The sequence below is a fragment of the Orcinus orca genome, chromosome 1 (assembly GCF_937001465.1).
Source record: "Orcinus orca chromosome 1, mOrcOrc1.1, whole genome shotgun sequence".
Classification (NCBI taxonomy): domain Eukaryota; kingdom Metazoa; phylum Chordata; class Mammalia; order Artiodactyla; family Delphinidae; genus Orcinus; species Orcinus orca.
Window position 1 is genome coordinate 42173017 of NC_064559.1, and position 13252 is coordinate 42186268.

General features: G+C 52.7%; 1 protein-coding gene across 6 annotated transcripts in view; it reads left to right on the forward strand.

Annotated features, from left to right (window-relative positions):
* The first annotated feature begins 2925 nt into the window (after positions 1 to 2925).
* VASH2 (vasohibin 2) overlaps positions 2926 to 13252 on the forward strand; it is a 37582-nt gene continuing 27255 nt past the window's right edge. For 4 of the 6 annotated variants that reach the window (XM_049703254.1, XM_049703143.1, XM_049703107.1 and 1 more), the window contains exons 1-2: positions 3809 to 4135; positions 11710 to 11798. In XM_049703254.1, coding sequence (XP_049559211.1) covers positions 3860 to 4135; positions 11710 to 11798 — 365 coding nt within the window. In that variant the 5' untranslated portion in view covers positions 3809 to 3859. Of the gene's footprint in view, positions 3065 to 3808; positions 4136 to 11709; positions 11799 to 13252 lie in introns of those variants that run through there. The other 2 variants (XM_049703289.1, XM_049703323.1) reach the window with 2 other exon arrangements.

Sequence of the window (13252 nt, forward strand, 5' to 3'; positions counted from 1 at the left end):
TGGCACTTGAATCATAAGATACCATCTGAACCCACTTTTTCTTGTTCCAAACCTTCCCACTACATGTCTCTGCTATACCAGTTGTTATGCCAGTGAATGGACATGACCATGCTCTCAGAGGTTGGGCAGTTAGTCATCATGTGTCCCTGTTCAAGTTGCAAGTAGGCCCTGCCCCACTGTGTGCTATGTCATTCTCACGAACCATCTGAGCTATGGTTGCCAAAGGGAAAGGGTGGGGGGATAAATTAGGAGTTTGGGATTAGCATATACACACCACTATATATAAAATAGGTAGCCAACAAGGACCTAGACTCAATATTTTGTAACGATCTATAAGGGAAAAGAATCTGAAAAAGAACATATATATATTTGTATATATAAATAATGTATATGTATATATATATATAACTGAATCACTTTGCTGGACACCTGAAACTAATACAACCTTGTAAATCAACTATAGTTCAATTAAAAAAATTAAAAACAAGCAGAAAACAACAACCAAACCCCAAAACCCATAATCTGTCTGGCCTGTGTTCACTTGAGTGTCATGTAACACAAAATACACAAAGAAATGAAGAACAGAGTTGGCTGGTCCACACAATTAGCACAATTCTCAAATGCAAAAGAATTCTGAACAAAAGGGCCCTTCTCCTTTCCAGTCCTTTCAATGGGACACTGCAGCTCACTTCACAAGGCTTCTTACCACCTCTTTGGAAAATTAGCCAAATCTCACAACTCTCTTCATAGACCATTTCACTTGCCTCCCCACTGCACCCCATCTCCTAGGGAAAAGAGAACAGATAGTTGGGATACTGGAGGTGAAAAACAAAAGCGTTTCCCTCAACTGTCAAGGAGTCCTGAGGTGCCTGGGGCGGGAAGATGAACTGATAATCCTCTCTGGTCCCTAGGGTTTTGATTCAGGTAAAGCAGGAACCAGGCCCTGGTTTGACAGGGACATTGTAGTTGTTTGGATTTGGCCTGAGTCGCGACACTGGGAATCGATGCCAAGGACAGTGAAACATGCCAGACATTCTTCGATGTTCACCAACTGGTCTGATCACTTGAGCTTTGAGAACTCAGTTTTCTCCTGAGGGGTGGTTAAGCCATATACTCATCCTCTGTATAGAGATCTGCATCCTGAAATCCTAGTCACCTGGGACTTGAAACCCCTGGGGAAGCAAGGAGAAGGGGACAGATTTGAGAGATGAGTGAAAAAAGAAGGGAGGAAGAATGTTCGAGATGAGAAAACAGCTCACCCTCTGAGGCATGTTTTCTCCTAATCAGGAAATGAAAACTGAGGCAATTAAATATTGAGAGGATAATTCTCTTTCAATTCCCTAATGTTTTCTTCAAGTGTGCTTGTTCCACTTGAATTATTCAGATAATTTCCTGAATATTATTCTTAGGTCCATTCCCTCTGTCTATCCAGACCTAAGTTAGTCTCCTTATGGAATCTATAAAGTCCTGGGCATGGGCTCTGTCTGTAGCTGTGCAGGACTGGTCCAGAATCCAGGTCTCCTCACCCAACACCTGGCTCTCAGCTACCCTCCAGCACTCGCCTCTCACCCCGCCCTCCTCTGAAGGAGAAGTTCCAGGGTTAAGCATCCAGATAGAGATCTGTCATCAGTGGTCTTTGATGACCGCATTCTTGTTTTTTTTTTATTTTGCGGTCCGCGGGCCTCTCAGTGTTGCGGCCTCTCCCGTTGCGGAGCACAGGCTCCGGACGCGCAGGCTCACCGGCCATGCCTCACGGGCCCAGACGCTCCGCGGCATGTGGGATCTTCCCGGACCGCGGCACGAACCTGTGTCCCCTGCATCGGCAGGCGGACTCTCAACCACTGCGCCACCAGGGGAGCCCTGATGACTGTATTCTTAATTCGAGGTTAACTTAGCATTGCTGTCACAGCTGCTTCACTCCCCTCAAAGCTGGCAGGCTGGCCTGGAGTTTAAAGAGAAAGCATATTACGGCCAGGTTCCCAAGTGTCCATAAAAGAGGAAGTCAGAAGATCACAGAATCTTAGAGCCAGAACAGGCCTTGGAGAGTGAAGGGTCTGCTCTCCTCTTTTCATAAAGCAGCTACGGCCCAGAACAGGCAAATGGCTTGTCCTGGATCACACAGCTTTGCTAAGTGATAAACCTGGACTTAGGGCCAGACCTCAGGTCAGTAGTCTGGTGCTCCTCCTCACCTTGCTCTTCTTTTAAGAAAAAAAAAAAAAAGAAGAAGATGCCTAAGGAAAAGGTGTTTCCCTGGAGAGTGTGGGAGGGTCTCCACCTCACAGTGGCTCTGAAGCATCTCTACACCCTCTCATAACTCAGTAGCTGTGACAGAACAGTGGGGACCTGGCTGACCTCCCTGGCTTTAGTGTCGCATATCAGCTTGGTTTAAAGGGACTTTATTAATCATGACTAATGTCAGAGGATATATGGCTGTGTCCCCTTCTTAGTTTTGGGGAATTTGTAATGTAGGATTAAAAAAAAAAAGATTTAATATTGTGCCGTCACGTTTACATGCCTGCCTGAACCATCCATCACTGCCTGGTAGCGGCAGGTGACTGTGTGCCCAGGCTTCTTCAGGGAATGCTGTCCTATGACAAGCCCTCCTCTACCTCAGGGTCACTTCTTGGGTGGCTTTAATTCTCCTCTGCTTCCCATAGTTGCTTCCCCCGCAGTGCCGCGACCCCTGGGGAAACTCTGTCTTAAGTCCCAGGGACGAACGCTCCAGCCCCGCGGGGCTCGCAGGACAAGACAGCGATCGGATTTCGCGCTGCGGCCCAGCTCCCCCTACTCTTCACCCCTCCCGCCCGGGAACCCCGGGAGCCAATCAGAGCGTCGCGGAGCTCCGGGTTGTAGAGTCCCGCGCCCGGGACCCGCCCCTCTTTGTTGCGGTGGCCAATGGACGCAGTCGGAACATCGGCGGCTGCCCGGGTGACTCGCTTATATGTCACAGAATAACATTAGAGGATGGGACATGGAATGAGGCGACGGCCGCAGCGGCCCCAGCAGCTCCCGCCACCCCCGCCACCCGGAGAAGCCGTGCAGCCATGAGGCCGACCGTCCAGAGGTAGGGTCCGGGAGCTGCGGTGCGCCCTTCCCGCGCCCCGCCTGCAGCCATTTCCCCGGGGTGCCTGGCGCTGGAACTCAGGGAAGGGGGCGGGTGGAGCCACTGCCACTGGAGCCTGGGGGCCGGGGCCGCCCCTCGTCCGCCCAGCTTCGGGAGGGCTTTTTGGAAGAAACGCGGCCGCTTTTGCAAGACGAGGCTGTCGCTGGGCTCTCGCGGCAGCCCCGGGCGCTCACGTGCCAGCACGTTCTGGCTCGGCTTGGCGCTCGGCCACATCTGGCGACCAAGGGACGTGTGGAACCTTGCGGGGACCTCCTGTTCCATCCCACTGCACGAGCTGTCTTTCTTCTCCCTACCCCGTCCACTCCGCAGCCTCCACGCTCCTTGTCTTTCCCTTCCGCGGTTTAGGTAGGTGTGAAGCCTTGTGGCAAAATTCAAGTCGCCTTTCTAGGTAATGGCAGGGCTGGAAGCTCGTGTGCAATTCCCTGGTGGGTGGGGGGGCGTCCTGTCCGCTCGCGGGGGGAGCGGACAGGGAAGTGGGGACACGTCGAAGCCCCCACACCCCCGTCTTGGCCACGGCCCCCTTCTTGGTTCCTCCGGGTGTCTACTTACCCGTGGTATGTGCTGGGTCTCACTGATTTCAGGCACGGCCCGTAAGCGGAGTTCCAGCCGCCGCTGCCCCTTCGCGCGTCCTGCGGCAGCCAGAAGCATGGAGAAGGCCGCCCCCGCGGGGCGCTGATCCCCGTGCCGCGCCCGCGCGCACACGCCCCTCGCCGCCCTCCCCGCCCTTGCCCCACCATGACCGGCTCGGCGGCCGACACTCATCGCTGCCCCCACCCCAAAGGCGCCAAAGGCACCCGGTCCCGGAGCAGCCACGCGCGGCCCGTGAGCCTCGCTACTAGCGGGGGCTCTGAGGAGGAGGACAAAGACGGCGGGGTGCTGTTTCACGTTAACAAGAGCGGCTTCCCCATCGACAACCACACCTGGGAGCGCATGTGGATGCACGTGGCCAAAGTGCACCCCAAGGGGGGAGAAATGGTGGGCGCCATCAGGAACGCCACCTTCTTAGCAAAGGTTAGTGGCTCCGAAGGAAGGGGGTGGTGTGGGCAGTGATGGGACCATTTTGCCTGTACGTAGCAATTTCCATTTTCCTGGTCCTGCTGCAGACTCCCTTCCCCTCCTCATTTTTCGCAACGGCCTCCACCCCCTTTGCTTAATTGAGATGTTTGTCTTGGACGTCTTAGAAATGGGGGAGGGAGAGAAAGGGGGCTTGCTGTCCTGGGACTGTGTGGTCGGCTTGTGCCAAGGTTTCTTTGAATCTGGAGCCAAACTCTATCATTTACTTAGCTCCGTGTACATCCTGCTTCAACGAAGACTGTAGCCACCAAGTAGCACCAGTGATGCCAAGCACGCATAGGGCCCCTAGGGATCCCACCCGCTTATCCTCTTTGGAGTCTCTTGGTCCTCCTCTGTCCCCCCTTCGCAAATGATTTATTAGGCTGTGAATGAATTTACAGTCAACCAGTCAGACTTCTCAGCGTGAATCATTCCTAGACTTTTTGCCAATTTTTTTTTTTTATGACAGTGACTTTCACCTCTGAAACTTGCAAAACAGTCAGCTCTCTCTTTTCCCAGCTTATCTGAGCTCTGACAAAAAAGTTTTAACTGTGGCTTAAAAGGGACTTTCCAGTACACATGATGAATGAATCTCACTGGATAGAGAAAGAGGCTCAGGAGTGAAACTCTTTCTACCTGGGAGAGAAGCCAGTGAGCCAGCTGGGTTTGGTGGCCAGTGAGCCAGTTGGGTTCGGTGGCCAAAGATAATGTTAGTAAGATGGAGGAAGATGTGCAGCGGTTGCTGTACGAAGCACAAAAATGCAAACTGGAGGAGAAACGCCGCAGAGCCTGGGGGTTGTAGCATGGCGGATGGTTTCGCATCCATCCTGGGGACACTGGTATGGCCAAGAAGATTCCTGGACAGGTCTAGGAATGCCAGACCTGAGACCTGGAAGGCCATCTGGTCGAGCCCCCAACCTGGAGCATCTGGTGACCTGAGCATCTGAGCCTGCAGGCCAGAAAGCTGTGTGTGCCCTTGGGAAAAGTGACAGAGCCTGTAAGCTTCCTGCTGTAGTTGGTTACGGTGTTTGATTACCCTGCTGGTCAATGAGATCTTCGTTATGCCCAGCGAGAATCTTGCCTGCTTTTGTGTCAGCTATAATGACCCTTGCTGAGTCCTCCTTGAGGACTCAGAGCCTGAGAACAACTCTGATACTGGAGTGCAGTTCTGACTTCGGAGTCTGTCCTCACTTAAGTGAGCCTTTCTCATTTAGCACCCTTAGCACCTGATTGTGACTTCTCATTGTGGCTTCATCTTTCTCCCAACATTGTGGGTGGGGACCCCCTCTCTGTGGGAATCAGACAATGTCAGGGTTGGTAGAGACCAATCCTGTACCTCTCGGCAGAATCCCTTCCTCTTTCTGAAGGCCTCCTGGGAATGGGGGGCTTGTCGCCTCACAGGGCAGCTCCCAGGCCTGGCCAGGTTGGGTCGCTGGGAAACTCTTCTCTGAAACTGAACAGAGCTCCTCCGCGGTCACATGCCACCACTGATTCTTGTGCTCAAGAACCAAAGGGCGGCACACGTCGACTTCCTGTGCTACTCACAGCTCCCTCGAATGTTACGAGATGGTTCTCTTGGAGTCAGGAAAGGACCTGGAGTGCGAGAATCAAGGGACTGAATTCTGGCTGTGCTACTCTAGCTTTGTGGCCTAGGCCACTCACTTAAAATCTCCGGCCTTAGTTTTCTGACCTATAAAATGTGAGTAGATCAGATTTCATGTGAGGTTCTTTCCAACTCTCAAATCCCGTGGTGTTGTGACCCATTAGTCTTCAGGTTCTAGTCATCTGCGTGACACGTGCACTGGATTATTCTGCATCTTCCTTTAATCGTCTTTGTCCACAGGTAGTTCCTTTCACCTTTACTTATGTGTCGTAGTTCCCAGATCAGCTCACTTTCCTCCTCCTCTTTCTAGGACAGTTGCTAGTTTGTCATCAGTCAGTCCCCGAAAACATGAGCACAGGAAGAAGCACAATGTTCTAAATGTTGCCTGAGCAGCTTAGAACATAAATTACTGCTTCCTGAGACTCGTACTTGATACGTCCGTTATTGTGGCCGAATTCTGGGTTCTTAAAAAATGAGCTTTCTTTCTTGCTTTTTTTTCTTTTTAACATAGCGGCCATATCATGTTGTACTTTCATGGTAACTGGAAGGTCACATGAAAACGGCCAAGCCAGGGCATCCCCGGGCTGAACATGGGCATTGGCTTTTTGCACCTAAATAAAGAGCTTCCCATTTCTCTCTTACACTGCATCATAATGCTTGGTTCTCCATCCTCAACGCCCATCACAGCATCCCCTTTCTCCCTGGTCCTGGCGTTCCCCAAACCATGACCCCTATGCAGGCCCTGGGATGGGGAGAGCTTTGGAAGTTCCTGTTTCCAGGAGCCACTCCTCTCTGATTTGAGGGCTATTCCTGCACTCAGCTCAGCAGACTTTTTCCTCTGGGGCCAAGTCCTTTTCTCCTTTAATCAGATCAGTGTCTTGCTGAGGAATTTGTACAGAAGGGGGGTGGTGGAGTGGTGGTGGAAGGGTTGGAGTGTTTCAGGGAGGTGAACCTTTTTTGGCAATTGAATTGTGGACTGAGAAGCAAAAGACGTGGCCAGGGGAAGGTGTCAAAGGCCTAAGAGGAGGACTGAATGACACTTTCTTTGACCACAGGACATTTTGTTAGCAGCCGTGGTAATTTCTGCCCAAAGATCCAGGTGCCCCCGCTGGGGAAAGCGGGACAGGTGTCACCTGCTCTGCAATCCTAAATTTGTGACTGCAGCCTTCTCCCCTGGTGGTTACTGAGTCTGAAGTTAACAATTGACTAGGTGAAAGCCAGGGTTTTTCAGGGATAGTGCAAGAAAGCAGCACGGGTCAGTTGGAGGATAGTAGAGGTTGGGAAGGGAGGGGCAGAGAGGATGGCTGGCCCAGAAAAAACAGCTGGGCCGACTAGGAAACAGCACCTCCTGCTTCTCTACTGGCTGGAGCCCGACTCTCCTGGGGCAGACAGCCAGATGGATTGAGCAGGAAACACCAGGCCGTTTCTCGCAGACGCCACGTTTTTGTGGCTCATTCTCACGCTGATCCCAAATTGGGAAATAATTCACATTTAGAGGACTCAGCTTTGCGTGAGTGAAGAAGAGTGAGGGCTTTGGGGCCAGACTTTGCTGCGGTCAGGGCTCCACTCCTGCCCCCTGCTGGCTCACACAGGCAGTGCGCTTTCTCTCCTGTCCTGCGTTCAAAACCATCCATATGTCCGACCTTCCTGCTCAGCCCAAGGTTGTGACCGCTGGACCAGGTCACCATCAACAGATTCCTGGCTGCTCCCGATGCAGGGGCCTGGGGCCCATCCTTGGCCCAAGAGTGATGTTCCATGCTCGCCCCCCGCCCAAGGTTGCCAGAGAAAATTCTTCTGCCTGGCACCTGCACAGTGTATAAGGCTTCGCAAAAGGCTTCGCTTTCTCCTTGTACTTTCTTGTTAAAGACTCCTGGTGCCTGGGGCTCTCGATGCCTCTCTGGCTCCTTTCCTGGCTTCTCCCTTCTTTCCACACGGTGATGCATGGTGATGATACACACTCGTGTCCTTCCTCATCCCTTCTTGCATTCTTCTGACAGGGCATTGCATTTGGCAAGAATGGAGTGAAAGAGAGCCTGTCCACAAAAGCTTGCCTTCATTTTTCTTCTTGAATAACCGTATTCCTGTCCACTCCCCTCCTTCCCCCGCTATTCCCTACCCTCAGGGACCCCACCCCCTAACTGTAGGCACAGTGCCTGTGTGGAGAGGGTGGTTTTGATGTGTGCCCCCTAGATTCTGCCATCATCAGCTGGGCTGTGGTTTGAGATGGCTGGATGCAGGTGGCAGGAGGGAAGCTAGAGGGCCAGGGCCAGGGGAATTCTAGGTTGGAGTCTCGGCTGAAACGGGGCAGGAAAATAACAGGAGAGACTCTCAGGACCCCAGTCAGGGAGGAGGAGAAAAAAAAGGAGTGTGCCCTGGTCTTTTCATAAAAGGTTGTACCAATTAATTTTCCCATCATGCCGTATGAGAGCATCTTCACCAGCACTGAGTATCCACATTTCAAAATATCTCTGCTAATTGGAGAGGACAAAAATGACATTTTGCAGTGGCTTTAATTTGCAGTTCTTAAATTGTTAGTGTGCTGGAACATTTAAAAAAATATTTATTCCCTATTTGCATTTCTTCTTTTGTGAATTGTCTTTTCACGGCCATTTAAAAAATTGTGGTAACGTATAATTTACCATTTTAACCATTTGAAGTGTACAGTTCTGTGAATTAAATATATTCACATTGTTGTGCAACCATCACCACCTTCCATCTCCAGAAATTTTTCTTCTTCCCTAAAACTTTGTACCCATTAAACACTGAGTTCCCATTTCTCCCTCCTCTCATACCCTGGCAACCACCCTTCTACTTTCTGTCTCTATGAACTTGACTACTACAGGAATCTCACATAAGAGAAATCATTCAATATTTGTCCTTTTGTGACTGGATTATTTCACTTAGCATAAGGTCTTCAAAGTTCTGGCACGTATAGCATGTGTCAGAATGTCCCTCCTTTTTAAGGCTGAATAATATCCCATTGCATATATGCTACATTTTGTTTATCCATTTATCTGTTGATGGACACTTGGGTTGCTTCCACTTTCTGGGGCCATTTTCTTTTCATTGAGGCCTAGAGAGCTTTCTTATCACTTTGTATGAACTCTTCATGAATTAAGGATATTAACTCATGGTCACCACGTGTCCACAGGGGAAGTGGATGTTTTCATCCTCTTCCATCAGGCCGAGAAGGCATCTTGGTGATGCTCCTAAGTTGAGTGTCTGGGGGCTCAGGCCCCACTGATTCTGTTTTCCAGTTACTGAAAAGTGGAGGCCATTCAGGCTCCCCCATCTAGACCTCTGAAAACACACTGTTGATGAATAATGATAACACAGCTAACACTTAAAAAACACCGAGTGCCAAGCCCCAAGTTGTCCGCTTTATACATTAGGTCATAGAATCCTCACAACCAGCTCAGAAGGTTTGAAGTAGGTGATCTCCTCTCCTATTTTATCAGGAAGGAACTGGAGGCTTAGAGAGGCCATGCAGCTTGCCCAGGGTCCACAGCAGTAGGTGACAAAGCAAGGACTCATAATTATACCCCAAGGAGCCTGCCTGGTTTATAGTCCATCATCCTGTGGGGCCTTGGCAGTCCGAGGTGCTGGTTGGGAGCTGCCCCAGCCTGAGCCCCAGCCTGAGCCCCCGCCAGCTGTCCCAGACGGCAGGGTGGGCTGTAGCCAGATGACATCATCCCCTCAGCAGTCTCGGCTTTTCTCCCACCACAGCCCGGCTCCCCAGCTGGGGTTTGGGGAATGTGACTGCAGCTCCTGCACTCACTCTTAGCCCGGGGCTGAGGTAACCAGGCAGCTGTTTTGAAAAGCCCTCGGGCGCCACTGGGCTGCTATTCTGAGGACCGGCTGCCGCCTGACTCCCCCCATCATCTGGCTCTTGTGGGTTCCGCTGGGCTTGGGGGAGTTGCAATAACTTGGTGGTCGGCCCCCAAAGCTGACTCAGAGCCAGGTCACTCCGGCTTCCTCAGGGCTTTGGCCAAGGGACATCCCTCTGGGGACCCTTCAGGTGGCTGGCGATTCTCCGGGGCGTCGTCCCATGCATGCCAGGGTAGAGGTGTGCTCCTGCCTTCATAAACTGTGTCGTTCGCCACCTCCCTCTTGTACCTGGCCTAGAGCTGGGAACACTGGAGGTGCGAAAGGAATGGTTGTTCTCAGTCTCTCCTGCTTCCTTACTTCTCTGTGAAAGCTCTGGCACATTCTTATGCGGAATTCCAGGTGTGGGTAGCTCAGTGGACGTTACTGCCCAAAGCAGGGATGAGCGTCCTCATGTTTGCTAGGTCGGAAACACCAGGACGCGCTTTGTATTTTGACGCTGGGCTGGGCGGGGGTGTTGTGGGAATGGCCGCATAAGCAGATGTTCAGATGGGAACATTTTGCTCCCAAAAATGACTCTCCAAGACAGGAATGTGATTGGAGTTGATATGTTGTAAACAAAATGTTTGCAGAACAGCTGTGTGAGTGTGTGCACACAGTCTCACATTCTCTCTCTTTCACACATGCAGTCATGAACACACACACACACACACACACACACACACACACACACACACACACGCTCTGCACCTTGGCTGTGAAATAGGATGTGTGACTAGTTCCCTTCTATTTTAAGTAAAAGCAGCAGAAGGTGTAGAAGTATGAGGAGCCTCCTGCTTCAGGCCCGGGGGACCCCCTCGCCCTCCAGCTTGTCTGTGGGGCCTGAGCTTGCAGAGCTGGGGACAGAAGTGGGGACCGTCCGTGGGCAGCGTCTGGCGCTGGTGTCCAGCCAGGCTGCCCAGTGCTGTCCCTCAGTCTGTTCACCAGTGGCTTCACCTTCCATCAGCTAAGTACTAAATCCCCAGGGCCTCCCTCTCCCTGTTTCCTTAGAGGGTGGAACTAATCTGTCCTGCGGGCCCCTTCTGCCCCTCCCTAAGCGGCTTAGTCCTCCTTCCTGCGGAGCTACAGACCCACATGGGCTGAGTGTCTCTGTCACCAGCGCCCCTCCCCCCCGCCCATCAGACAGGCCGAGGTTAAGGGACTGGGTAACACAGAGAAGAAATAAAGCAGAAACTGCTCCCTTGCTTCCCAGGAGTGACTGGATTGGAAGCCCCTGCTTCCTCTCGCTCTTGGCCTGGTCGGCAGGGTTGCTCAGAGCTGGGTGGTGTCTCAGCTCTAAATTCCCGAGAAGAGGGACTTAACCTCCCCCTTTTCAGTCCTGCCCGCCGTTGCTCCCATCCCTTCCCAGCGGGGGTTAGAACTTCATACTCTCAGCTGGTGAATGTTGACCAAGAGGCAGACTAGAAGATGCCCAGGCAGACTGGGCAGCTGGGTGGGGTCAAAGGGTAAGATGGCTCATGAGTGAGAGGAGCTGCACTTAGCTGGGAATATTCGAGGCAAGAAGGGAATCTTTCCTAGTGCACTCGGGGCTGGACTCAGGCAATAGATGTGATGGGCATTGCACGGGGTGCTGTTGAAGAGAAATGGCATGTGTAGCACCATGTTGCATTCCTTCGGGGCGCCATTCATTTTGTATTCAGTGGTGCCCTGGAGTGGACACATGCAATGGTGACACCAGCCATGCAGCAAAAGTGTAGTCGTGCAGTAGAAGTGTGAGGACTAATGGAGCACCTCTGAACCCTCCTGGACCAGGCCTGGGGAGGCGGGGGACACTATAGGACATGGTCCTTGGCCTCAAGAAGGGCTGAGGCTCCCATGGGGAGGCAGGCGGTGTTCATACCACAACACAGAAAGGGTCATAGAGAGCCGCTGCGACCCAGGGCGGAGTATGTGCCAAGGGAACGCAGAGAGAGGACTGGCCGGTCTGGGGAGACCTTGTCCAGGAGGCACCAGTTGAACGGGTGCCCAGGCCAGCGTGGCCATCTGCCTTCAGGAGTAGCTCTGCATCTCCTTGATAAAATGATCTCTCTCTACTTCCCTGCAGCCTTCGGTACCCCAGGTTCCCAACTACAGGCTGTCGATGACGATCCCAGAGTGGCTCCAGGCAATCCAGAACTACATGAAGACACTACAGTATCCTTCCGACCAGGGTCTGAGCAGACCCAGCCCGGGGACAGGCGTGATGAGCGCAAGCCTGGTGGCGGCTCTGTCCCCACCTGGTCAGCAAATGCTGTCTGAGGTTGGCGAGGCCGGGCACGGAGGGATGCCTCGATGTGAGAGTCTAGAAGTGACACTGGAGGACGTCACTGCAATGATCAGACCCTCTCCATTTAAGCAGGGTGTGGGCCGGGACGGCAAAGGGCAGTGGAGCGACGGTGGGCAGCACACGCCCCACTTCCTTCCACCTACTCTTTCTCCACCTCCTCCTCCTTGGTTATCCTTGGCTCCCTCCATCTCTCTTCCTGTACCAGCTTTCTTTCTCCCTGTTCCTTCCTAGCCTTTTTTTTTTTTTTTAGTATATCTGTTTATTTATTTATTTATGGCTGCATCGGGTCTTAGTTGCGGCACACGGGGTCTTCGTTGAGGCGTGCAGGATCTTTTGTTGCAGCGTGTGCTCTTTGTTGTGGCACGCAGGTTTTCCCTCTCTAGTTGTGGTGCACGGGCTCCAGGGCGCATGGGCTCAGTAGTTGTGGCGTGCAGGCTTAGTTGCTCCGTGGCATGTGGGATCTCAGTTCCCAGACCAGGGCTCGAACCCGAGTCCCCTGCGCTGGAAGGCGGATTCTCAACCACTGGACCGCCAGGGAAGCCCCCCTCCTAGTCTTCTGTTCCTTTTCTTTCCTTTCACTTTTTGCCCTGATCCTGACCACTCATCCTCTACAAGAGGCCCACCTGGCGTTGCCTTTGGCGGCTGGTGCCCTTGGTCCATTCTGCATGAATGAATGGGGCCCTGGGCTGGGGGCCCTCTCCCCTCATGTGAGTTTGAAGAAGAGCTGAGAAGTCCTGTGGGTCCAGGCTGGGTGCAGACCAGCGAGTCTGTGGCCCCTTTTCTCCCCCAGTGTTCGCAGTCAGGAGTACCTCTGTTCTGAGCGCCCATATGAGCTATGTTGTAAGAACCAAGGGGCAGGGTCAGATGTTCCCCTCGCCACGGCCGGTGCTTTATCAGGGATGGGAGTCAGACGGGAGCCGGGCCAACAGAGGGAGGTGTATGTGAGTGGGACAGGCCGTTTGCCCAAGCGAGTCAGTGAGCATCTCAGCTAAGCCAGCATCGGACTCCCTGCCGAGGCAGCTGCCGCCATCCTAGCCCCCAGCACATTGTTCAGGAGGTCTGCTGACCTCTGCCCTTCCTCCCTAAAGGCATAGAGCTTAGCAGAAAGGATTTCACGGGGCACTGCACACATGTCCCACGTGCCTGGGAAGAGGCCTCCCCTCTCTGTGCTATAGGCAAGAAGCTTTCCTGTGGACTTCTGTGTTTTCCCTGAAGGGAAGGGTCCTGCCAGATGAGAACTGCAGCTCATTTGGGTGGGCAGATTACTTGATTAGCCTCTCAGTTCCCACTTCACGGACTGTGAACTCCCCTGCATGGCATC